This window comes from Trachurus japonicus, chromosome 16, assembly GCF_045865225.1.
Source record: "Trachurus japonicus isolate A0001 chromosome 16, Traja_1.0".
NCBI classification, from domain to species: domain Eukaryota; kingdom Metazoa; phylum Chordata; class Actinopteri; order Carangiformes; family Carangidae; genus Trachurus; species Trachurus japonicus.
The window spans coordinates 12,426,154-12,452,904 of record NC_140922.1 but is presented as its reverse complement, the minus strand read 5'-3'; the positions used below and the strand labels follow the sequence as shown (position 1 = coordinate 12,452,904).

General features: G+C 41.3%; 2 protein-coding genes and 3 non-coding genes across 5 annotated transcripts; all 5 read right to left on the bottom strand.

Moving 5' to 3' along the window:
* Positions 1-1,111: 1,111 nt before the first annotated feature.
* ncapd2 (non-SMC condensin I complex, subunit D2) lies at positions 1,112-21,857 on the bottom strand. Its single transcript, XM_085801529.1, has 32 exons — positions 21,719-21,857; positions 20,896-21,015; positions 20,735-20,810; positions 20,594-20,652; positions 20,324-20,499; positions 19,666-19,811; positions 19,168-19,295; positions 18,935-19,058; positions 18,685-18,832; positions 17,408-17,605; positions 17,194-17,328; positions 17,027-17,114; positions 15,754-15,946; positions 15,507-15,625; positions 14,546-14,746; positions 14,275-14,449; positions 13,969-14,053; positions 13,607-13,743; positions 11,714-11,846; positions 11,295-11,370; positions 10,984-11,190; positions 10,659-10,819; positions 8,712-8,823; positions 8,435-8,558; positions 7,462-7,617; positions 3,994-4,171; positions 3,797-3,891; positions 3,545-3,625; positions 2,776-2,959; positions 2,525-2,690; positions 2,282-2,420; positions 1,112-1,190 (listed from the first exon to the last, which is right to left on the bottom strand). The coding sequence occupies exons 2-32, from the start codon at positions 21,011-21,013 to the stop codon at positions 1,127-1,129; spliced, it is 4,182 nt and encodes a 1,393-aa protein (XP_085657655.1). The 5' UTR covers positions 21,014-21,015; positions 21,719-21,857; the 3' UTR covers positions 1,112-1,126.
* On the bottom strand, positions 16,666-16,973 carry LOC146971924 (small nucleolar RNA U85). Its single transcript, XR_015037978.1, has one exon. It is a non-coding gene; the product is annotated as a small nucleolar RNA U85 (small nucleolar RNA).
* Positions 17,699-18,013, bottom strand: LOC146971923 (small nucleolar RNA U85). The gene has a single exon (XR_015037976.1). It is a non-coding gene; the product is annotated as a small nucleolar RNA U85 (small nucleolar RNA).
* LOC146971922 (small nucleolar RNA U85) lies at positions 19,912-20,241 on the bottom strand. Its single transcript, XR_015037977.1, has one exon. It is a non-coding gene; the product is annotated as a small nucleolar RNA U85 (small nucleolar RNA).
* Positions 21,858-22,035: 178 nt separating the features above from the next.
* ing4 (inhibitor of growth family, member 4) lies at positions 22,036-26,375 on the bottom strand. Its single transcript, XM_085801582.1, has 8 exons — positions 26,266-26,375; positions 25,701-25,772; positions 24,902-25,068; positions 24,641-24,755; positions 24,413-24,524; positions 24,134-24,278; positions 22,913-22,974; positions 22,036-22,791 (listed from the first exon to the last, which is right to left on the bottom strand). The coding sequence occupies exons 1-8, from the start codon at positions 26,300-26,302 to the stop codon at positions 22,752-22,754; spliced, it is 750 nt and encodes a 249-aa protein (XP_085657708.1). The 5' UTR covers positions 26,303-26,375; the 3' UTR covers positions 22,036-22,751.
* Positions 26,376-26,751: the final 376 nt, after the last annotated feature.

Genomic DNA, 26,751 nt, shown 5'->3' with positions numbered 1-26,751 from the left:
TCATACCCAGCGAGCAGAATTCATCTTAGTGCAGAATTAAATAAAGTTATAGACAGGGCAAGTTCACTCATGTTTGCGCACTTAGCACCCACTGCACTCAGATGAAAACCTAACTGCTGGTGCAATTGTATTGTTAGCCTGCTGTTGGGCAAAGTGTCTTTACATAACATATCAATCATACGTACAGAAATGCACCCCTCTCATCTTTTCGGAGAGGACAACGTGTGGGTGAGGGAGTAGGCGAGAAGGAGAGAGATTAGCGATGAGGGGAGTGGAGGGAGTGGAGGGAGCGGGGAGGGAGGGGGGGTTTAAACTACCATGCATGTGATGTCAGTGAAGAGAGGAGCACTGTAGGAAGAAAAGTAGGCAGCGAAGAGTAGGAGGAGGAGGATGGGAGGGAGAGAAGCACTAAGCACAGAGGAGGGGGACCTACAAAAGAGATTGATTACAGGAGAACAGAGGCGGCCAACTAGGCAACAGCAAATGTGTCAGACAGAACAACGGGACGGGAAGAAGAGAAAAAAAAAAATCTTGATTTGTAAATAAACATGCAGCCAAGCTTGTGGACTTTTTTTCCTGGTCTGATAAGAATCTGATATGACAGCGTATGGCTGTGAGAGAGGGAAAAGAACATGGAAGACGAAGTGGGAGAACATGTGGGGTAGTAACACTGTCTGGGCAAGCTGTGACAAGCCATTAAACACTGCTGTGCAAACGCATAATACAAGCAGACATTCAAAGCTGCTTGTAATGATGGTATAAATTTACTTGACATAAGCCAGCATACACCCGACTCTTCACACTCTTGCTGGTTTTCTTCAGTGTCCAGAAGAAGGTGAGTGACACAACTCAAACACAGACAGCAAAGGAGTTCTTATTCACACCAGGTTTATTAAGAATATCTTGATTCTATGTCAATAGATGTGTTGTGAGGATAATGACGTTGGGAGTCTAGTGCTAGGATCTTAAAAAATATACAATTTAAAAGTTAAAACATGTAAAATAAAAATAAAAACAAAAACAAAAACATTAGAAAAGAAGCCATTCTTCTTATAAGATTAAAGATTAAAAAGAGAAAAGGACAGAGAAATAAAAACAATAAGAACAAACTCAAGGAAAGAGATTATCAGTTTCTGAGGCGAGCTCGTCTGGATGTGCGGGCGATGGGTGTTGTCACTTTAGGGGTCTCACTCTCTGCCATTACAGCATCTGATGGAAAAAACGAGATTAAAGATTAGAAATTGATTAACCAAGACAAGTCAAGTGAAATGGGCTGTAGAGCTGCCACACCTACACATCGGCCATAGACGGTTTCATGTTTTCAGTCTGAGCGTTTTTTAAGTAGTAAAAGTAACGCTTTAAAGTAGTATAGAAGTATTGCAGTGAAAAGTAACCTTGTCGAGAGCATGGTGAAAGAAAATTGGCATCTAACAGGGATATTCTCAAACACCAGATTAGTGCTGTTGCAATGCACAGATCACTTTTGACAAGGTACCTGAAGTAAGACGGTCACAGTATTAAAGCCCCGTTACAGAGCTGCCCTGTGCCTCAGACCAGTGGGCCCTACTCAGCTTTAGTGCATTGATCCAGTACATCACTTGTTACATTTATTTATTTATTATTAGACTTTGTTAGTTAGGACTGAATTTATCAATCAATTCAAAAGTCTAGTAGGATAAATGTAGCTTGTAATGCATTGATTAATTGACTGATAATAACACAACTTTTACAGGTGCATCTCAATAAATTAGAATGAAAAAGTTTATTTCAGTAGCTCAATTCAAATAGTGAAATCCATATACTATTTAGATTTATTACACACAGACTGGAATATTCCATGTCTTTAATTGTAATGATTATGGCTTACATTTAATGGAAACCAAAAATTCAGTATCTCAAAATTGTGAACAAGTTGACTATTGTAACGGTGTCACACTCTCATCAGCTTATTAACTCAAAACACCTGTAAGGTTTCCTGAGCCTTTAACGGTCTCTTTAGTCTGGTTCAGCAGCTGCACTATCAGAGAGAGGACTGCTGTCCTGACAGCTTTATTCTAATTTATTGAGATGCACCTGTAAGATCACTTGTTTAAAAATACCAAAATATTCCTCAGTTAAAACTCATGAAATGCGAGTATGTGTTTTCATTGTTTTCAGAGATAGTATTTATAACATTTGGGGTTTGTACTGTTGATCAGACAAAAACAAACTATTTGAAGTCATGTAACTGTGAAAAAAGAGACAGTTGAGGACTATTCCCTACATGTAAAAGTAGTTGCACCACTCACCCTCTTCCTCCTCATCCTCATCCTCCTCTTCATCACTGCTGAACGTGATCACAGGTTTCTTGGACTTGCGAGTTTTCCGAGGCGTCACAAAACTGGCATCACCATGACCGGAAACTGAAGGCTTGACTTGACCTGTGAAAGACAGAAAAGTTAATGTGGTCCTGATCACAATCAATAAACAGTTTTACATTTATAGCCAACAGGGTCATTAAAAGTGAAGGCTGATGACCACTGACCTCTCCTGCTCTTTGGACGGCCTTTGGAGGGCAAGGGCATGCGAACGGCCGTCTTCTCACTTGATCCTTCTTTTGGGTTCTCCTCGTCCATCTCAGGGCTTTCTACGTTCTCCAGCCCCTTTGTGTGGACTGCAGTCAAGAGCTTTTCAAACTCATCGATCTGAGCCTGGAAAACAAAGTGACCATTGTTTAACACAAACACAAAGGTAACACTAAAATTTATAAGAAAACCTAAAATATATATATGGTACCTTAAATTGGGGTTTGGCCCCACGCCGAAGCTTGGCAGTGATGGACAGCAGCGGCTGGTAAACTCCAGGTTCAGTCAACTTGTCGCTGTAGCACTCCCAGCACTCCTGCAGCCTCTTAAAACCTCGCTCACACATGGAGAGCAGAGACAGCGAGATGGCCAAGTCGCACCACTGGCGCTCCGTCCTGTGGAGAGGGGCAGAATGAGAGTCATAGGAATTAGCAGCTGAACTGGATTTGAATCTATGTGAAAGGCATAGAAATTCAAGATCCTTAGCAAAAAAAAAGGTTCATTGGCTCATTACTCATGAACATGGCTTTGCCCTGGCGTTTGGACCAAATCTCATTATCCAGGAAGCACTTATATCTAAATTCACTTTACCATTGTGTAATATAAAATGCCCTTCCTTTGAGCTCCGAGTATGGATGAGTATGAGTCAGAGCAGACTGAAGCCTGGCCGGACCAACTGTTCACTCTACGCTCCTTGGCTATATGGGAAGACGGTTTCCATGACAAAATGAGCGAATAAGATGTCAGAGTTGAGGTGAGAGGTGGGCTCTGCTCTGAGCTCGCTGTAATTGTCGATCTCTTTGCACAGTGAAAACACCCAGTAATTATCCACACGTCCACCCCTGCATCTTTCATAAATTAAATACCGCTGGGCAGACATTAGAAATGAGCTGGTAAATGATAAAGGGAAAAAAAAAAAGAAACATAAAAGATGAGGGTCAAAGGTGAAAATGGGAAAAAGGAGGTGGTGATGTACTCACTTGGCAGTCCTGAAGCGCTGACACAGTTTCTCCACTAGAGACTCGGTCTGCCTTTCTTTGGTGATGTAGGAGAACAATTGTCTGAAAATACACAAACAACACAACATCTAAACACAACGCTCCCAAAACAGCAAAGATGTCAGCGTTTCCCTTCAAATCTTCTCTAACAGGTCACATTTGTCCGGAGCATGCAGAGTCTGGACAAAGGCAGAACATTGGAGAGGAGACGTACTGTGAAGCTGCCAAACTCACTTCATGATGGTGTTGAAGTCCTCGGAGCTCATGCCTCTCTCTGGATCTGACAGGCGACTGATGATGTCTGGGAGCAGGTTGTAGATGGCGTTGTCCTGATGGGCGACAGCAACGACGGTTAGAAACCTTCCCAATTACTCTGGCTCCAGTAAGAGCTCTGGATGTGTGTGTGTGTGTGTGTGTGTGTGTGTGTGTACCTTGCCGGCCAACTCATTGAAGAAGTTGAGGGCGAGGTTGGCGATGTGCGGCTCGGGGTCAATTAGCAGCACAGCCACCTCGCTGACTTGACCTTTGACCTTCAGCACATCTTTAAGCACCAATTGAGTCAGAACTGTGACAGCCGTCTGCCTCACAGAGGGAACCTCGTCACTGAGCCTGGAAGAGAGGAGGACGTTAATTAGTGGCTAGTTAATCGTCGACCACTTTGGTACCAACACCGAGACACTGCAGCCATCCCATCACGCTGACACGTTGAATTAAAATGTCAGCGTTTTCTAATAAAACACAGAGTACAGAGAGCAGCTGAAGCCAGCAAACCAAGAAATTGATAATCACTGATTTGAATTATAGACAAATTAAAATGTCACCTGATGAGGGCGGAAAATGAAAACCTATTCTTGGTAACAGCTTTTTTTTTTTTTTTTTTTTTACTGCAAATGAGTTAAAGTTGTATTAATTTCTTGTCATTTTGTACAAGCTCCTCTCGATGATTCTTGCATATTAAGTCATGAATATTTTATGTCACAGAAAAGAAAGATTTGTCAGGGGCTAAAAAGGACAAACATTTGTATCACAATCCCAGACGATCCATACTAGGGGTGTCAACGTTTACAATTTTTTCTACACGTGTACACGGGGCTTGTAACCGACGTGTACACGGTTACACGGAGGGGGCGGGGGTTTAAATTATTATTATTATTATTAATTTCAAACAATTCTTATGCTCAGCACAGATGGAAAATCCATAATATAATCAAATGGTTCTGTTGTTACTGTTTAAAAGAGACAGAATAGAAGGAAGGGTCGGATCGAGAGCAGCATTAATTTACAAGTTTATTCTGCACCAATTAGCCTACACTTTTTCTATGGAAGCTCAGTGGCGCCGTTTCCAACTCGACCGCAACAGAAGGGGTGCGTTTGATTTCAGCTCCGGGCTGCAAGGTGACGTTGACGCGCTGCTCATCGGGGCTCATCCGGGCTCCGCTCCGTTCAGACGTTGTGCTGAGCGTGGACGCACCCCCGGCGCAGCGTGAAGAGAGAGAGAAGGAGACGGAGGGGTGAAGCGAGTTTAGTGGGTTAGCGAGGTATGTTGAGTCTAAAGCCAGGCTCTCCTGTACTACAAAGGTGTCTCTCTTTTAACCTGGATAGATCTCCATGGTAACTTATGCTTAACTCATAACCTCATCCCGACCAGGTTCAGAGTTTAATCATAAAATCGGCTATAAAAGCGCTGCCGTTTCACTATTTAACTCATTTTCAGCTGCGTCACCTTTACTTTGAAAGTCCAGTGGAGCTGGATCAGAACGGAGCGTTTGACCGGAGGGAGAGATCACGCTGAACCGCTGCTGTTGACTTTCTCTCTCCGCCTGCAGATGTTCAGCTGAGGGAATACGCTGCTCAGCTGTTGAGCTGAGCGTCAGGAGCAAGTTGATAACCAGCTTCGTAGTACCGTACCGAGGTTTTGTTGAACTGGAACATGAACACAAAGCGGCTATGTTGAGCCTCCTTTGCAGTACAGGCCGGAGGAGTCTGTGTTTTTTTTTTTCCTCGGCCTTTATTTTGAAAGGACAGCTGGAGAGAGACGGGCAGGCTACGCGGAGATAAAGTGAGGGGGGATTGACCACGCAATTCCATTATTATCTGAAGCTTTCGGGCAACATTATTGCCCCTAAAAATAATATACTATATATTGGTGAGAAATGAACGAGGGGGAAAAAAGACGTGTAAACTTGTAAAATTCATTTTTCTAAACGGTTATGATTTGTTATCCGTTTACACGTGTAGATGTTGACACCCCTAATCCATACATCAGTTTTTTGACCTTTCACTGAAAATCATGAATGGGAATCTGTCACTGTTGGAGAACAAAAATCAGTGGGACAGTAAAGTCACGTGGCCACATCACATCATCCAGTTAGTGGATGTTGAGATATTTCACTGGTTCCTGCCCTTTGACCTGCAGGTGGAAGTCAGTGGATCATTAAGTCAGAAGGATTCATCCTCTGACGAACCTGAATATCAGCACTAAATGTAATTGACTGACAGCCCAGTACTGCCAATCCTTAAAAACACTCTACTAGCATGTTTAAAAATGCCAGTGGAGGTAAAATATATTGCCACCTGGACATTTGTCATTTTCTCAATCCTAGTCAATTAAACTGTGTGTTAAGACCAGGAATCATCCAGAACGTCACTAAAACCAAACAACTGCCTCTGCCTTAGCTGAGTACAATAGGACTGGGCGGGCTGTGGCATCTGATAGCACTCCAAGACCAATTTAGATTTACCCTCATCCAGAACCACAGAAGAAAAGAAACTCATTAACCATTTCTCATTTGTGCCAGAGAGCAGGACTTATGGCAGAGGATCAGACACTTAGTACATGGCACTACCACATGCCAATGCAGAGGCTTACAACAGTAAGGAACAGGGTAATTAATTCTTAATGCGCTTATCAGGAGGCTTCAGGGCAGCAGCCTCGAGAACGTTGGAGGTGTTGCTGTGTGGGAGACAATTAGGGGACACTATAAAATACTTATCAGGTAGAAAACACTAAGAGGGCAATGGCGCAGTACAAAAAGAACACAATGTTTTACACGGCTGAAACACCTCAATGTGAGCATTATCAACCATTATAATTAAGACCACACTTCATCAAAAAGAGCAACTTCAGCCCCAGTTGACTAAAGAGAAACAGTGCAACTTTGAGCAGGAGAAACAGATAGAAAGTAGCATTAAGTGTTTTTAAAATGAAAGCATACCTACAAGCGAACACCCTTTGCAGACCCTTTGACTTCACCCAACGACTCCCTCCTGCTCATTCAACCGCTCTATATAATTACAACACACTAGTCATTGATTCCAGTCACAATCTGTAACACCAGGAATTAAGCTGTTCGTTGTCTAAAAGTGCTCTTGTCTGAGGCTCCACCCCGAGTTCACCAGTGGGGGTGGGTTTTTCTACAAGCCGTGAAGCGCTGGCTGGTTCCCATGGCAACCGCACAGACTAAGGCTTCAAAACAGATATCAGGGTTTGCCATCACAGATCATCTCAAAGTTTCCTTCCCATTAAAAAGTCGTGATGGAGAGAGTAAACTTTTCCCATAATGTGGCTCAGTGGAGCAGTGTGACAGCTGCAACACTTCAGTGGCTGAGAGGAACAGCAACACACCGAGACGTGGTGGTGGTGGAGGGGTCAGGGTAACGATGGCTCAAGTGTACAAGCACGAGGTGAATGCTGGCTGAGATGAAACATCGTTCAAAGTGAACCCACTCAGACACAGGTTGTTCCTTATCTCAAGGGAGAAAACAACAGTAATCTACAGATATTATGATAAAGTTCCTCTACCTGGAAGAAAATAAATGAGTTTGATGAAACAATGACCACGATCGGCTACTGCAACAACCTATTATATTATTGGGCTGACCATTTCAAGTCCACTTACCTGGCATACAGATTCTGTGTCCAGGGCTCCAAGATGTTTGGGAAACGGACGGTGAGGTCTCCCAGTGCTATGATGGCATTGGCCCTGACAACAGGAAGAGAGGAGCGCTCCAGCACTGTAAACATGAGGCGGACGTTGTCTTCACAAACTTCTGGGCTGCAGTGAGGGATAAAGAAATCAAAGCATTAAAAGACAAGTCACAAATTCCCACAGCCAAACTGGACACATTTGGTTTGCCGTAACTGTCTAACCAATAGTACATAATACCAAAAACATGTTTGGTTTTGTTTCCTGAGGTGGGAATATTAGCTAATAGTGAGCTTGTTTTACTTACTAGACTTAAATTGTAGCAGATTAAACTTTGGGTTTAGGGATGTCACGATTACTTGTTTTCACAATTAATTGCGGTATTAAACGCCACAATTAATTAATCGTAAAGATTCCTAAATACCGTCACTTCCCAAAAAAGATGATGTTGGAACTTTATCGGCAGATGTTCGCCAAAATAAAGGTAAATGCTCAGATACTGGTCCACTTAACTAACATAACATTGAATTGGTAGGAATTTAAATGTTAGCGTGTCATTTGTATTAAAAAACAACAACAAAATAAAACAAAAAACGATTAAAATAAATGTAAATATTTGGTATAGATGACATTTATGACCTGAATATTTCAAACCCTTCCTCTGGGGGATTAATAATTGGTCATATATTATTAGATACTTTAAATATTTTGTGTAAACAATGAGTAATGTAATTATATTTTGACTATATTTGATTTTACACATTCATAGTGTTGTGAAATTAATTAATGCATGATAATCGTGATAATCGTAACACCGTGATTATTTTTCTGACAATAATCGTGCCAAGAAAATTTGTAATCGTGACATCCCTATTTGGGTTGATTGAAAAACTGCTTAATCAACATTGCAGATATACAAGAGCATCAAAACAAACACTATATTTACCTTATCATCATGTACTGAGAGAGTGCCAGACAGGCAGCTGTGGTGAGCTGTGGGTGGGAATAGCCACCCGGGGAGCTGCAGACTTTTACCAGCAGGGGAAGAAATACAGACAGCAGGTTCTCCTCTAAACACAGACCGGGGGGTGAGGGGTTAAAGTAATACATGATGATATGAAACATTCAAAAATATGAGTGAAGAACCGAATGCAGTGGACTTTGAAGGCCGGGCTTTAAATGCAGCTTAATGTAGGGGAGAAAAAGCATGAAGTGTTCATTACCAGCCAGTAACTCAGTCTCGCAGATCTTTCTGATGAGTTCAGCCTCCGTGTCGTCAGCGGAAGCACCAATCAACCCAAGGTCCTCCTCCATGGCACTCTCATTGGCTGACTGCTGTGAGAAAAACATTAAACTGTTTCAAGAAAACAGCCATCTCTCTCTCCAACAGTGTCTGGCCGATGAAGAAAGAAGAAAGGCAGTGAGACTGGTCTCTCATCTAAGAAATACCTTCGGTTCATGTTTTTATTTGATAAGTGACACAAGCACAAGAGCAAAAGATGAGATGCTGTGAGGCTAATGACAGAAAACTACACTTCCTGTTTGCAAATCCATTTCCTTTGGGCTTCACCAAAGTCAATAAATGTCCACTGGTGAATTTCAGTCCGACTGTGGCTTAAAGAATGTGAGGAAACAGTTCACTTGAGCCAACTTTAAGCAGAATGTTTGTGTTAATATAAGTCTTAAATAATTATATCTTCCGACGGCAATCACTTTTATAGCGTGTTTGGTCCGAAACACGGGTCTGTCAGTCACTCTGCTCTGCTGTAAACCAAGGAGAAAACTTTCCTTGTATCCTACAACCTTTATCCAATGAAGAGAGAGAACGGCATAAGGGGCGGTCCTCTCTGTGTGTGCAGCCAAGGGATGCGCGTGAATGTGGTGACGTAGGGACGAGGACGGGGACTGCTAACTCCCATCGGCTGACAGGAAGTTAGCCAAAACGACCGGACCGACCGTTTTCATTAATCAAGAACGAAAGTCGGAGGTTTGAAGACGATCAGATACTGTCGTAGTTCCGACCATAACGGCGATCTGGCGGCGTTATTCCCATGACCCGCCGGGCAGCGTCCGGGAAATCGAAACAAGGAAATGCTGGGCGAGCCGACCACTAAATAATATCAAATAAATAACTATAAAGACAAAACAATATATTTATCTAGAATGGACCCATTAACAAGTGTGGGTAACGTAGATTCATCCACATTAATATGAGACTTTTTTTATAACCAAAAGCAAACGCCTCGGGGTCTCTTTAACTGCAACAATATTTCAGAAGTATCCCTAAAATGGAATTGGTCGCCATGTGATGAAATGTACATTTTGTTGTATGCAACTCTCTGTCTCTTTCTTTAGTCAGAAGAGTACAACATTTTAAAAAGTAAAAAAAAAAAGTAAAGCTAATTAAAAGAAAGATTCATTTTCCTGTTCCCCGGTGGGTTGAGCAGTTATGAGCCATCAATCATCTGATTGTGTCACTAAAATAGGTCTCATCAAGTCATCCTGCTGAGTCTGACTGTCAAGATGATTTTTTGCTACACGGGATTTGTTCGTAACATTTAAGTATCTGACAAAGTACTTTTAGCAACCAGCAGCTGACATTTATACTAAGAAACATTTACAAAGTTAAAAACAATCAAACTCTACTATACACAGTATGAAATGAGCTGGAGCTGCAGCCTGCAAGTAGTCATTTTCATGATGGTTTTTAAAAAATAATTGATTTGTCTATAAAATGTCATCAGGTAAAAAAAAAAAAAAAAATTCTGTTCCCAGAGTTCAAGATAGTACAGATTATTTTTGCCCAGTGTAAAATGCAATTATTCATTAACAGAAAAAACAATAACAAAAGAAAAGGTAACTGATTATTAAAGGTTAATGTAGTTGTTGATTGATTATTCAATTATGTAAGCTGAACTGAACTGACCAAATAAATGAGTAGTTATTGCTCGTTAAATATTGTTGCAATTGCACCACACACACACACAGCAGCAAAGTAAATTTAAAAAATAAACATTTATAAGAGAAATTCATTAGAAAAAAGACTGACTGTAACTTGTGACCAAATTTAATTTCCACTTCAGCTAATGAACAACTAACAGTCCTGCTGTACCTTATACACTATGGTACAGTATGTACTGCTGTATATAGGGTGTCTGCAGCATCATTACCTTAGCCTTGCTGGATGGGCCCTTTTCTTTCTCTTCTCTTTCCTCCGTCTCTCCTCTCCTCCTCCGCAGCTCAGTGCTCACACTGCGCTCAAGGTGAGACACCTGCCAGAAAGCCACGCAGCCACACAGAGCCAACAGCTGGGCCAGACACACACAGTTCACTGCAGGAGACAAACACACGTGATAAAGAGGATGTTGACAGCGCTAGGTGCACTGGGATATGTTGCACAGTGTCACATCAGACTTTGCTAAGTTAGTTTTAAAACACTTAAAACTACGTATATTCCACTTTTATCTCTTCAAAAAGATATATAATTGGACTTACCTTCTTCGCTGGACCCCTGAGACCCGTCTTGCATTTTGCCAGGATCTTTGTTGATTTCCCCTCCTTCTGCAATCTGATCAAGTAAGAGGCGAGCACTGCGCTGGAGCAGCCGTGAGCACAGCTGGTCAGGAGATTCAGCTAGGAAGTAGATGAGACGGACAGCCTGTTCCATGAAGCTCTGCCAGTAAGGGTCTTCCATCACGACACCTAGAGCAACAGACACAGTTGGAGGAAGAAACTGTGAGCGGTGCAAGCCAAGGCGGAAAAACTGGGACAATTTCACAGCAAAAGCCACAAATAGCTGCCTTTACCTTCAGCAATAGCCTGTGTGAGGCAGGTGAAGAGCTGATGGTCCTGGGACAGTCTGAATGGAGGGCCTTTTGATTGCTGGTGGAAATATTGAAATGTATGAAATTAACATTGTGTTGCAACTCTTGACTTGAACATTAAAAAAAAAAAAAGGTGACAAAATTCCGAGATTACAAATGAATGTAAATATAACTTCGGCCATCACTCAAGTCTTATGTTATATGGGATAGACAATAACAAATGCTACTACTATTTTTGGTTGCCAAAGAGATTTACAAGAAACAGTGTCTCCAGGATTATAAAACAGCCAAATCTTTTTAATTAAATATTCCTTCTATGAGAAGATTTTAGACCCTGATGGATTATTCAATTAGGCCGTCAGAAATACTTAAAAGGCAAACCATGGTTTATGTTTTCTTACCCTGACATGATCAGTAATACTGCAGATGGTTAAAGCTGCGTCTCTGGCCAGCAGGAAGTCTTCTGTCACTTTTTCTCCAAGAGCCACAGAACAAAGCGTGTCCAGATTACTGAGAACCACTTCCCTCTCCGCCCTGTTACATTTCACACACACATAATAGACAGTTTTACAAAGAGGCATAAAGTGTTGACCTTTTTTACTCCCAAATGATCATGTGATTATGCAAAGTAAAGTAATAACATCTCTGCCCCACATCACCCCGGCTGCTGTGTGCTGGCCTTGCCAGTGCCAGGCTGCTGCCCAGATAATGCGTGTAGGAGGTTGGGTTAGGAGAAGCGCATAAGATTTAATAGGTTATGAATGCTGCTGGTTGGATGAAGAGAGGCAGCAGTGTGGGTGGACTGCAGATAGTCTCTTTACTCTCTCTTGCTCGCTCTTCCCTACAGCAGTGGCAGTCTTTGAGGTAGATTGAGGGGGAACACTAAAACCAAATACATATATTCAGTGAAATGCACTGGCAAGGAGCCAAGTTATATGGTCGTGACTTCGATTACAATGAAGAGGAGCTGAAGCTGAGCTCGTAGTCTGACTAATAAGGATTTACTGAATGTCAAGTAGCTGTGGCAGGACCGAAATATTATGTGGTGAGGAATTTTACTGATTTTACATAATTTAAAAAAAAACATGGCCAACACTACATTACCACTGAATTACAATATCAAATAGATAAACTTGTTAAAATGTTAAATTCCAGTTTACACATGTATTAAAATACAAATATTATTAGGATTGGAAGAAATTCTTGTCTGATTAAGGTGTTAAGTAGGGGTGAAAATATTTTATTTATTTGTGACAATTGTCATTTCTGTGAAGATCAGAGTCAGGCCAGAATGTACGATCAATATTCAAAACAAAATGAGTTTCATAGCAAATAATATTCATCAGAATCCATGTTGAAAACAATTTCCACCTGACCAATACGTCTGCCTGAGTGGACATGCAAGCAAGCGAGTCGAACTAAGTCGTTTAAACTGATTTAATTCCCCACTCAGCTCTGCTGCATTTCATGATTCATACCATGACAAGTACACAGGCTCAACTGAAGACTGTTGCCTTAAAAAGCAATGTACTTTCACACCTGCACTGCTCAGTACAAAGAATAATGGAATATAAACGGATTTTAGCAAGCGCCACATGGAAATGCAGTTTACCAAATTGTTGATTGAGGACTGCTCAGTGTTGCAGAAACATCATGACTCAGTCTGAGATTTGACATGGACGTCATAGGAGCCCCAGTTACATCTGTTCTCACCAGTCCCTGCACCTCCTCCTCATCCATAGTAAACAAGCCATGAGTATAGTGCAGCACCTGCATGCAACACTGTAGTTTAGTTGCTTGTACCAAGTTTCACAACCCAGAAAACTAAAAAAAAAACGGGCTGTACAGCATTATTGTCTAATTATCATACAACTTGGTGTATTTGTTTTGGTAGACATGCCCACCTACTCCACTGCACTGCATAGTGCGTGCCAAGTGAGATCAGATCACTTTGTGGACAGAATGAGAAAATGAATAAACACAAGCTTAAATGGGACTTATGAGCATTTTAGAAACCAATCAAAATACCAGGAGTCAATCAGTCCAGCCACATTTCCCTGGCTTGAGCACTAAACAAAAAAGCACTGGGACCACTTACTTTATCCTTGCGTTGGTCGATACAATCAGAGTTGTTCTGCCCCTTCAGAACAATGTGTTTTCGAATTTTACCAAAATTATGGGCCAGCCAAACGCAGGAGTGAACCCACTGCATTTGATGAATTTGTACAAATCCTTTTCTTCATCTTATAAGTAATTAATTTACAAGAAGCACAGTGAAGTGGTCTGTGTCTTACCGTGCCGCCATGCCCAGCAGCAACACTGCAGCTCGCCTCTGCAAGCCAGAAGTCTCTCGTTTTCCGGTGAACCTTTCCCACAAGACTTGCACCACAGTATGCTGCAGATTGCTGCCACTGCTAAAGAACTCCTGCACCTACAAATACAAGTTTGTATGGTTACAAATGTGCCTCATTTCATAGTATCTAAACACCAAACAATACCAAACACCTTAAGAAAACCTAGAGTAGGCTATGCATTTTATGGGTGTTAAAACCAGGACCTTTCTGCGTAGTTGTGTTTCTTTAATTGACCATACTACTATACCACTATAACCATACCATACTTAGCAGTGAGTAATATGAAAATAATATTTACTCACTATTTCCTCAAGACACTGGATTGTTCCCAGAGATGCATCCACCATCAGCTCAGAGAGGCTGTCCACAAGAGTCTGGGCTTTCATCCTAATAAAAGATGAGACAGCTGCTTTAAAGCAACACAAACATACTTAAAAAAAAAAAAAAAGATAAATAACAGATTAATTATATTGAAGTGTTTTAAAATGTAATTTTAGATACTAATGTTAGTCAGCAAAAGCAGGCAACCTAATCTTCACAGAGACTTTTGGTAATTGACTTAAAAGGACCCTGAAAAGTTCAGATGTGGCTCTTCATGCTCTACAGACCTGGCAGTTTCTCCCTGAGGGTTCAGGTAAAGGCGTTTATAGGCCTGAACAACAGCATCTTTAACGGCAGTGTCAGTTGACCAGACAAGAGGTAACATCTTCCTCACTCCGCTGACAGAGTTGGCAACACTGAACTCGCACACCGTCACACAGAACTGCACAGCCTCCTGGACCACTGGAAACACAAACAAATCCTTTGTTGTAGGATAAACAAATAGAGTACGTTCAAAGACTTTATGTACACATTCCACTGACGAATACTGCCTGCTACCTGAAGTGGTTTTCCAATACAGCATGGCGTTAATATGAGAGATTGCCCTCTCTACTTGTAGGGCGAAGGTCTCTGTATCTATCAGGTACTGCACCAGCATCTCCTGCTTCTTCAGCTCTGCATCCTCCCCCTCTTTCTCCCCCTCTTTCTGTGGGGTTGGTGGCAAGTTCTGGCTCAGCTCAGCAGCATCTTCATCGGAGCCTGAGGAAAACACCATGGGTCATGTAATGCACAGAAAAGTTTGAGGGATTCACAGAAGAACAACAACAATTAAAATCATCTTTCCATTGTCATTTAATTACTTAACATTTCCTGCAGCCGGTGCACAGGCATAAAATTAAAGCTGCTCTCTTTGATGTGAGGCTTTTAGTCTAAGTCTGCCACTTTTATATCAACAGTAAGGAACAAGACATCCTCTCCTGATCGTCTTCGCAAACACAGACGTTGCCTCTGCAATGTCTGTTTCTGTTGTTGTCTGCCAATCCCACACAGCCAATGTGTGTGTACAGGTGTATGCAAAACTTTTGGCACCCGAGGAAATACAACAGGACAACCATTGCAATTTGTGACTGAAATGTTGGAATAAAAAAAATATTGCAAAAACTTTTAAGGACTGTAGTGTTCTGACATAGCTGTACAACTACAGCACAGTGTTGACACAGGTCATGTGTCATACTCAGTTTTCAAGTGTTATGAAATACATTATAAACGAAACGGTTTGAGAGGTGAAGTGCTCGACACTCTAAAATACATCTTCACCTCACATTCTGGTAAAGGCACATACGTATATTAGACTAGTCAGTTTTAATGAAGTGACACTGGAGGAAATTCATTTCACATTATCTTCCAAAGAACTGAATCTTAAATGAGCTTGGCCTTGCCTCCATTAAGACGGCAGAGAGCACTTTGGATAATCATCTCTTGATGGAAATGTGTCAAGTGAACTGCGCTTGGACTTCACCTTTAAAAATCAGAGCCAGTGTTTCCATTAGCGTGTCAGGGGTGACCGTGGACAGAGGCGCAAACATCTCAGATTGAGGGAAGCAGCTATGAGCTCTTATACAAAGACGGGCAGCGTTCCTGTAGAGGGGAATAGACAACACATCTCACATAGTTTACTAATTGACAGTGGATCAAAAAGAAAAACCATTCAGTTAGTGACACTTGAGTCAACTTTTACCCAGGCCAACGCTGGTGATTAGCATCACCTGTATTTGTTGACACGGAGGTACTGAGCAATCTTCACTGCAGTTGCCATGTCGTCTTCTTCCTCCTTCTCTTCCTCCACGTCCTCCTGCTGCTCCCTCTCCGAATCACTCGTGGGCTCCAGCTCTTTCCTGACAGTGACAAGCAGCTCAGGCTCCATAGCGGCCCACAGCTCAGATGCTTTGATCACTGCAACTGCCAGGAGGGAAAGGAGGTGGAAAAATATGTAACCAGGATTTCTTGGGTCAGAAACGAAGAATATTCCAGAGCTTTATCCGAAACAAAAAAATATCCAAGAAGATGCATAAATTATTCAGATGGCATTTCAGAATAATTATGTGTGGCGTTAAAAATGTAGATAGTAATGATGGGGACTAGAGTGCCACCATTTGATTGTAACAATTTCCCTGGTTCCACATTGGCTTTAAATAAAATCACTGTCTGGTTTCTAATGAAAGGGAGAGTCCAATTTTTAAAAAACAAAAAAAAAACATAGTAAAAGCATTTCTGACAGCATCTAGAATACCAGATTGGTTGAGGCCTCTTTAACATTGTTATTGACTGACAAGGAAAATGAATCTGGCAAATGCATTAAAAAGGTTTGGGGATTTACTCATCAATTGGAGTAATTGGAAATAATGATGCATTCATGATCTACTGAAAACATCCGACTATACTGGTTACTGTTTGATTCATTTCCTTCCTAGGTTCAAGTTTGTTTTTTTTTTAAAAACACTTTTCTGAAAATCTTCAGTCATTCTGGCATCTGGTTCAGTTTTACTTTTGACTCAAATTTGGATCAAGGATGTGATGTTTTAACATACTGACCATGTGACATAACTGAAAGTCACTGGTGTGAATTTTGGACTTTTCCAGGGACCTGGTCTACTGAGTTCAAATGAGTTTCTGAACTTGGCCTCAGATTACCAAAGAAGCAACTCATGGCTGACTGAACAGGAAATAGAGCTGGGTGAACTCCTTGCCTTGTACACATGCACACACATGTAAACACACTCTCACACACACTGTCAGGCTCATTCCTGTGATTACTCCACTGTAACTTTGTGGGAATAATTTGGGTCGAGCCAAGTCACTGTAGGCAGGCCCTTACAGCAGAGCAGGAATCCTCCTCTGCTCTGCCAAGATTACCTGCCAGTCAAGGCAAAGAATCACCCAGCTCTCGTTCAGTTAGCTCGTATTCGCCTTGGTCTCATCACTGGGCAAGATGTGAATTCAACACGACGATAAACATATTTTTACGGCGTTCATCCGCACCTGGTGCTGTTCCCTCCAGCTTCTCTTTCATCTCTCTGAGTTTAGCGGTCTCTTTCTCCAGCGGCTTCTTCAGGTCTGCACTGCTCAACTGAGAGATAATTTCCGTGAAATTGCGAAGCCTGAAAACATCTATAATCTCCATTTTAATTCAAGTTGATTTGAGTTACCTTGCAGCTGTAGGGGTTGTGCGCAATAAAGGCTGCCAACAGCTGAATGGCACTCTTCACGGCATTGACAGACTTGTCCATCAGTCGCCCGACAGCAACCTGCATCACATCGCTGTACCTACAGAGGGGCAGTGCCTAAACAGACAGTTTTTATTACCAAGCAGAAGTAATGACATATTATAAAATAAATTAACCATAAGCCATGAAAACTTACTTTGCTGTTGACAATACGCGTGTAGACCTGCAGTACACGTGCCCTCACATGGGAGTGTGTGTCGTGCAGATGCTCCTGCAGTGTGTCGAAGAATCGGTCGCGGTCAGCTTTACCGGACTCATCGAGGCCATCACCACACAGGACCCGCACGAGGATCTCTCCAAGGACCTCACACACAGCAACACGCATTGTGTGGCTCTGCACATATAGGGAAACAGGAGGTTAGGCTGCATCCAAGTGCGTCTTGTGTCAGTACTGTAGACGTTAGTTTGTGTTGAAGTTCCTGAACTCTGCCCTCAGATTACCAAAGACATGACTCACTGCTGACTGAACACAGAGAGAGAGCTGGGTGAACTTTTTGCCTCTTTACACACACACACACACACACACTCGCTCTCACACATACACACTGTCAGCAATAACCCAGCAACTACTCCTCTGTGACTATTGAGGGATAATTTGGGTCGAGCCAAGTCACTGTAGGCAGGCCCTTACAGCAGAGCAGGAATCCTCCTCTGCACTGCCAAGATTACCTGCCAGTCAAGGCAAAGAAGAACCCAGCTCTCGTTCAGTTAGCTCATATTCGCCTTGGTCTCATCACTGGGCAAAATGTGAACTGAACAGTAAGAAAAAAAAAAGAACTTGTGTGGTAAGGGCATTTTTCTGAGGAATAATACTCCCGTCTTTATTAGACCCATTTCTCCCAATTTCCTGTATTAGTTAAGTACCACATCTTGATAAAGACAGTGCTCAAGTCCTAAATGAGAAGTGATGTGGTCATAGCAACATTTACAAGCCTAAGTGGCAATGTGCCCTGGAGCAAATAAATGGTAGGAGTTTGTTCTTGAGAACAAGGACATTACTCATTCCACTTCCAGAGTAATGCAGGCACGATATAAAGTTTCACTGGGTGTCCCTGCCCTGTCTGAGGAACAGTGTCAAGTGGTCTGTTACCATGTGAAAGGCAAAACAATGTAGTCCTCTTCAATCACAGGAAAAAGTTTGTATACTGAAAAGATGCTCGTCCCTTCTTTTGTCATTTTCTAATGTATGTTGACAGTGTTGCACAAGCCAATAATAACATATAGAGCTATTGACTTGTGCAGAGTCCTGCCCAGTCCGTCACCACATGAATATCAATATATGCATCAAATTGGGAATTATTTCATTGCATTTGCAGCCACGTGGTCACACACTGCCACCACTGTGATAAATCATAAATATTGTGTGTTCTGCATGACACAAACTTTGGTTAGTGAACATTAGATGTGCATTACCTCTCCCTCCAGGTGTGTGATGAGAACACTAATGTTGGGAATCATTAGTTCAGGCACCAGAGCACCAAGTTCTGAGAGGAAGCAAGCATAGGCTTTGACCCCTGACCCTTCTCTGGCAAGTTCCTCGCTTGACTTCTGACCAATCTCCCTGCAGGACGGGGGGGAAACAACAAAGCCAGAACCGAGTCATTTGCAGCCAAAAGGTAGTATTTTCTCAAACTTATGCACACAAATGACGTGCTCCTCTGACCTTATCACATCTCCTATGACAGGCCTGATTCCATATTCAGTGCTCCACACAGACACTGCTTGGGCAAAAACGGATGGCAACTGCTCAAAGTGTTGCAGCAGCTGGATCACCCTTACACTTGCATCTGTAAAAGTTTGGAGGAAGTATACAGTTAAAAATTGTACATAAAAAGATTGATGTGCTGCTTCAGTTATAAATCATGCTCACAGATTTGACATGAGTGGCGGACTAACCCAGGAGGTGATTGTAATTCTTGATTAGCAGCCCCAGAAGGTGGATTATACAATCTCTGGTAGGTTTGCTCTTGACATGGCTGATGGTAGAGTTCTCCAGGAGTTTGTAACAGCAGCAGGACACACAGCTATGGGAAGAAAGGCACAGAGCAAAAAAAAAAACAAACATTGTTGGTAAATATCGTAATGTTTGTTTTTGAGGTTGTGTGTTGTTTAATAGAAGATTTAAAGAAAATGGAAACATTAACGTTTTTCTCCATGAAAATAATAAAGTTAGGACTGGGAGGAATGTTCCAATGAAAAAAAATTAATGAAGCAATTTCACACAGATCCAAGCTAATCTGCACATAATAGGTTTGGCACGACATTAACGAAACACAAGAGCAATTTTCATATAAGTTTGAATTAAGCCAAATAGTATTATCAGTGTCAACTTTTTGTGGGATATTACACCACCTAACCAAATACTGTATTATTGCCCTTGTCACGTCAGTATACCTGATGAACTCTTCTTCCACCAGCGAGAGGTTCCAGAGGGAACGGATATCCAGCTGGAGGAGCTGGATGAGGGCCTGCAGCACCTTCTCTCTTTCCGAGTCCCACTGCTGCAGCCCCTCTCCACCACCTTTACCTTTTTTACCACCCTGTGCAAGACGAACAAAATCATTATCAGTGGAGCGTCTTAGATAATGGACTGCAAAGAAAGACAATAAGATAACCTTCATTAAATTGATGTACATTACATGCCCTCAGATTACCAAAGACTAAGTTCATATCTGCCAGACCAACTATAAAGAGACTGTAGTTCTTGCCAGCTGATACATACACATTCATACAACATCCACACAGACAAACAAACATCCACACATTGTTTGACACCTCCTACCTATCCCATCCCATTGCTCTCGGACGGCAGAGGTTGTAGAAGGTGACAAGTTGACTATGGGTGGGCCCTTACAGCAGTGCAGTAAAACTCCACCACACTACCAAGACTACCCACCGAACAGCGGTCTAGAGACCACAATCTCTTGGTCTGACTGGATCATAAAACTTGCCATGATCTCATCAGTGGGCATTTAAAACAGTAGAGCACAAAATAATTCACTTCTGTGGCTACTGACAAGTTATTTCTTAGCTGTGTCATTACTAGCTATACCTTTCCAGGTGCTGTGATGATACTCGGCCTACAAGATATATTCTCAAGGGCCTCTGTGAGCTTGCAGAGCAGGTAGACGCTCATCTTAACAGCATTGAGCTTCTCTTTGCGCTCTGCAGCTGAGAGAGAGGTGGAGGCGAGGAGCGCTGGAAGGGAAGCAGCCAGGCCACTAACAACTGAAAGGAAAACAAGCCAGACGTTACATGCCTATCTTTGCTTATCAAGATGGTATTTCTGCATTTAAACCTTGAAACATAAAAGAGGACTGACCTTGTAGTAGAATTTCCAGAGCATCCTCTTTCACACCCAGGTCCAATGAAGTACCATGCCTGCAAAATAGACAGTAGTTTTGTACTCTCACAGCTCTAAACAGAAGGATTTGGGGGGGGACTATGTATTATCAACACTTACTGTAGTACACTGTAGCCTGTGTCAAAGTGCTCCAATACACACACGGGCCCCTGACTCCTCAATGCAGCTTTGAACCCTGTGTGAAAGAGATGAAATCCTGAAGTCACACGCCAGCTCTAATGAAAAACTTCTTCAGCTCCAAATCGTCATTGACTACTTACTGGTGAGGTGGGATGGTATCTGTTTTGGGGAGACCACATCCTGAACAACATACTGGTTGACCCCGCCACTCTTTACCAGGTCTCCTATGCACACAGGTAGAAAGAAGTCCCACGACATCCCTGTGTCACAAAGAAAGCTGGGTTAGTTTTCATAAGATTAAGACTAACATTCGCGCTACGACGTTTCACTAAACAATACGCTGCGAGGCAGGGAGTCTTTGATTATTATATGACTGCCATTTTAAAACGACGAGACTGGTGAGTATGCTTCACCTATTAAAGTCAGGATCTTTGTAGCTTCACCAAGTTTTAGTTGAGACTTTTAGAGACCTTCAGGAGCCGACTCTTGGTATCGTTTATTTCAGGGCATCGAGAATTAGCAGAATTTACCAATAAATCCTATTACTGAAAACTGGGCCCTTATATGCGATAGACCAAACAACATGCGAGTGCCTCCCCCTCCGCTAAGTTAACGTTACAGAAACAACACAACTGCCTAACGTTACAGAAAACAAAAGACAAAGTTTCACACGTGCCTTGTAAAGACTTTTTCTGTGCAAATATATTTCAGTGCCCTCCAAGACTTCTCGCGACCTGGAGATACTTCCGAAAATGCAATAATTACTTTTTCAATCGCCAGCAATACAAACGTTGTTGTTGTGGATGAAGCAAGCCAAACAAGCTAAGTTACGTTAGCAAGCAAGTTAGCTTGTGGCTACTTGGACTATTTAGATAGCTAATAAAGGTTGTTGTTTAAAGGGAAAACAGCTGGAGCTGTGCGAGTTAACAACCGTGTTTAAATGATTGGAAATATAACTCTTACCTGTAACGTCCGCAGTCCAGTTAGCCACAACGTCGGCCTGTAAAAACACAAGTACCTGCTGCTCCGTCCTCCGGTTGCAAACGGTCTGATTCAAATTTGCTCAGACATCGCGCCAAAACGACGCAGCTCTGACGTCACACGTATGCGTCGTAACCATAGACGACCGTGGAGTTTGACCCAACAGCACCACCTACTGGAAAAGCACAGCCACGAGCATAGGGTCACGAGACTATAGCAGATTAAAACTATACAGTATACAGTAAAAGAAAAAATAAATACAGTACAGTGCAATAAAAACCAGACACAAACATAAGCTGTTTTTTGAGGTAGTAGCTGTATTCAAATGATTGACAACACAATCACCCCCTCTCCCCTGTACCAAATGTTGCAGCTACAGAAATGACAATACTTTTCATGAAATGTGTTACTTTCTATACAGCACTCAATCAAATGTTAAAATGAAATGGTTCAACTCACTACCACAGATGACTAACATTGTCAGGATGCAGCATTTGACTCCATATTGTTTTGCCCTCTTTAAAAAAATAAAACTAGTGTTCCAAGGCTAAGCACAAGAAACTAACCGTACAAAAAAAGGCAAAAAAAAAATATCCATGGCCAAAATGTTTTCAGAGAAAATACTTAAAGTTATACATGTGAATACAGAATAGAGTATCGCGTAAATGTGACCAGTTAAACCATGAGGGGCAGTTGTAGTGTTCCTTATTCACTTGAAAAACAAATTATATATATAAAAAAAACACAACAAGAGCACCAAAAGTAACTTAAAAAAATCAAATCAAAATTATTGTTAACCGTTACAAAAAACAAATCAATACTTAAATATAATTGTAACCACTTGCTCCTTCACACACACTGCATCAGACCAAGGCAAATTACATAAACCAAAAGAAAAAGCACCAAATGTTAAGGAAGATGGGAAACAAAAACTTCTAGTAACTAATGAAGAAATATTCTTCTCATTCTCCATCTGATCAGTGTCCACATTTTGTTCCAGGACCACCAGGCATTTTTATTTTCTCTTTCTGTCTTGGGAGCATCGTGGGCAATACCTGCACAACACGAGATAAAAAAAAAAAAAAGACTCATAAGTAATGAGGTGACTGGCTTGAATTTAATTAATACAGCATGGTACATTAAATTTTCCGTTTGAGTTTCAGTTCACTTTCTTACCATTTTCCTCTTGGTTTGGTTGTCAAGCCCACACAAGCAAAATGGAACCACTCAATGGAGCACTGGAAAAAAGACAAAAACATGGATGATGTACTGTTAAATGTCCTGCAAATGGAGCACTCAGTACAGACATAACAGCATTATTCAAAATGTAAAATCAAAAACAAAATCAGTCATGTCAAGAGGAAACAATGCATACAGCACGAGTACACTCATATTTCTTGCTCTGACATCTGTGACCTTATCAACTAAGGAAGAGGCACAAGACCACATGACTCCTAAACCTTATGTAGGGGAGAGGGTGTATATCTCTTTAAAGTATAATAAGTGGTTATTACAATATAACATTATTACAAGCTTTATTTTTATAATTAATCTTATTTTGTCCTCTCAATGCCAGGACTGTACCATTAAAGTATATTTTCATGACCTTTGTCATACAAGAATGGCATTTAATGCCAATGTTATTAAAATAAAAAATCATACTTTCCTTGGACAGACCATCACATTAGAGGTTCTATGAAATTAAGAAATATGTTTTCGGTGTTGGCTTGTTTTCTTAAATCTACCTCTTAAATGTCTTTCTTTAATGCTTAATGTCAGAGAAGGGAATTTTAGCATGTTATTTACCAAAATTCAACCTTTCTTCTCCCTGAAACTAGTAATTATTTCACTGATGGTTCTTACAGTTGTCTAAAATTAATGTCTTGGAATTATCACTTTTTGTCTTGTGGCTTCTAAATTTACATCAATCAAATTGTTCTTGTACAGCACCAAAACATAATACTTTACAGGTTAAAGTCAAAACCTCAGAAGGGCGGCACAGGCCGTTCAGTTGAGAAGATATAATAAACAATGTGCTGTGAGTTCTCATCCTTTTTCAATCCACTTACTGTATATTTAATTTATCACCATTTCTTTTCCTCATATTTACAGTTCCCATTCAAAACATTACCAACATAAATAATCTTTCATTCTCCACCTCTTCCATGAGTGTAACAAGTGTAAAGCATTACTTAATAACAAAAATAAGGACAATGTTAGTGTCCCTTTTGTGTCATCTATACCGTCTACTTTTAAATGATCAAACCACATCCCTCACAGTAATAATCTCCACTAAAAAACCTGTACAAGGATTCGTGAAAAAAAACATAATCCTAAAGGCATCTGCACATTTGACCCCTGACTGAAAAAGAACAGGGGCCACCAAACAAAACTCACATCAGTGTTGTCACAGCCGATCATCTCGCCGTAAGAGACCTGATGACACAGACAATAGGTTGGCTCGTTGGGGTCCACTGGCATGTCCAGCACATCAGACGGGTGCACATTCCCAAAGTTGGTGGCAGGGCTGTTGAATTCTCCTCTGATGATGGACAAAAAATAAACAAGAGAAATAAATGAATATTGATGAGAGTACAATCATAAAACTAACTAAAAATTATTCACTTCAAGCTCAAACTGCTCCATCCCATTCTGGACTGTAGACACACAACGTACGGTTGAAGGAGTTTGACTTTCTTCTGTGCACTCTTTGGACTGCCATCTTCATCTGAACTTTTCACTTTAGACCTTGTTTTAGCCACCTTCTTTTCCTTCTGTCTGGTGTCAGCTGAAATGACACAACCACTTATATAACATATGTACACAACATAACTAAATATGCATTTTGAAAACCTCATTGAATACAAAATTAGAGGACATGTAGCAAAATTAATGGACACACACCTTTCTTCCCCTTACTGGATGTGGAGTCATAGTCTGTGCTTTCAATCTGCTTTTCCTTCAGGTCAGCTTCAAACCGAGCCAGGTCTGTGTCAAGGCGTCTGATGTGCTTGTCGACCTGCAGAAAAAAGGACTTTAGCAGACTGATTGTGGCGCATATGTCATGTACATTCAACAGGGCGGGTCTATGTATTGTCTATGTTATTCTACACATATGATCTACAGGTACACATAAAACATTGTGTTTCATTGTGAGATACTAACCATTTCATAGGTCTGCATGGCCAGCTGCACCTTATCATCTCCGAACTCCTTGCATTTACTGTACGACTGCTGAATCTGCCTCAGTATGGACAGCTTTTGCTCAGAGGAAAGAGTCCGGGCGTTGGCTGTGTATTCTTTGGCCAAAGAGTCTATCTGTCCTTTAAGATCTAAAAGAGGGGCAACACTTCTTAAACAACACACAAATGTAATGTCACTGTTTACAGAAAACATAGAGGAGATAAATGCAATCTACAGGTCATATTTTTCTCCCATTTACAATGCTTGGCCTCACATATTATTCATTTCTGGCTATGGATAGCACATGTTAGGCAACACAAGAAACAGCTAGGGTACTTGCTTACTTAAAATGTATCATACTTAACTGACAAAAGTTTATTATGACTTTATTTACAATCTGTAGGTATCTGTAGACCTTTAAAACTAAAGAAATATCCTTTGTTCAGATGCCTGAAGAAGTTAAAATCATTCTGTATACCAGAAAAATATAAGTAAATGTAGAAAGTAAAGTTAGAAAACAAACTCATTGTTATCAAACATATCAAAACATTGTTTTAATACCCCATTACTCTTCACTGACCCCCTTATACCTAACTCAGGATAGGATCTCCTGAACCCTGGATTGGGAATCATTACAGTGATTAAACAGACCATAGTTTTAAAAAGTCATAAAATTGTTGTTGCGTTTAACAGGTTTAATTTTCCCAACATAGGTGCAGTTTTTTCCTGCCACTTCTGTTTCTGAGTACACATGCAGACTTATTTCACGTCTTTGTCTCACCCTCTGTGCGTTGATCTAGGTCTCTCATCAGATTGAAGTTTCTCTGCAGCTCAAAGGGCAGATTTTCTATGCCTGGCGAGGAGAAGGAGGAGAAGCAAAGACTTTAATCCCACTTTTTCCAGTGAGATCGACATGAAGCAGTAATGAAAGCGGGATGGCTAGTAGCTTCATTTCATGTGCGGGCTGATGCTCCAGCTGCCATTAACTGTAGCTTCTACGTTAGCCTCCACAAGTAGTTTAGGGCAGTACAAATACGAGGCAGGCACACCACTCAGTCTGCCTGTGAAGTTAATTTAAAGTAAACCACAGTGGCTGGTACAGTGTGTTTGCTGTTGAGCATCCTTTCTTCGCTGCACTACGATGCGCTAATCCAGCAACTAGACGGAGCCTAAACCCGCCGACCGTTGGTAGACGGCTACGGCGCTCTGCTCCAGCGGCGGGTTAACGACGGCCTGCAATGTAAGACACAGCCCAACACACGCATGTACAAACATACATGTGCATAACGGAGCTAAGTGGGTAGAAACATGTTACAGCATGATTGAGACATGATTTTTCAGCTTACTGTCCAAATAATGCTCCAAATACATCCCCGCCGCCATCTTGGAAAATGTAAACAACACAGCTTCCTGTGTGAGATTGGACCAATGTGACTGACTGTTTCCACGGCGGTGGGCTCCAGCTCAGAGCCACATCCACACCACCGTTTACAATCTACCAGCTACTTCATAAAAAATAAACACTAGAAAGTCCTTAATCTATCAGCAGTTTCTGTTCTGACCAGTCAAAAATATTGAGTCAAGTTAAACCTAAATTTGATCATGTAAAATTACATTTACATTGAGTTGTCAGAAGTCAAATTCAAAAGATCTTTAACATAACTAGTCCTAATGTCATAAAGATTTTACTATTTCAAAAGTTACAGTAAGTGCAATTTCTGTCTAAATTTATCTTAAAACTATATCCACCCCCCACCCCCCAAAAAAATGTCTAAAATGTAAAAAGAGATAACTGATTCAACCTTTTCAAATAAAATTCCGTGATTAATAAT

Bases quoted from the DNA above. Each gene is read 5' to 3' on its own strand.
- ing4 (XM_085801582.1), bottom strand. From the start codon at position 26,302: ATGGCGGCGGGGATGTATTTGGAGCATTATTTGGACA. The intron at 25,069-25,700 runs GTGAGACAAAGA...CCCCTCTTTTAG, and splicing joins CCTAGATCAACGCACAGAGG to ATCTTAAAGGACAGATAGAC. The intron at 24,756-24,901 runs GTTAGTATCTCA...TTTTTTCTGCAG, and splicing joins CCATGCAGACCTATGAAATG to GTCGACAAGCACATCAGACG.
- ncapd2 (XM_085801529.1), bottom strand. From the start codon at position 21,013: ATGTCGTGGGACTTCTTTCTACCTGTGTGCATAGGAGACCTGGTAAAG. The intron at 19,812-20,323 runs GTATAGCTAGTA...CGTCTTGCACAG, and splicing joins TCATCACAGCACCTGGAAAG to GGTGGTAAAAAAGGTAAAGG. The intron at 2,421-2,524 runs GTCAGTGGTCAT...TGTCTTTCACAG, and splicing joins CCGTCCAAAGAGCAGGAGAG to GTCAAGTCAAGCCTTCAGTT.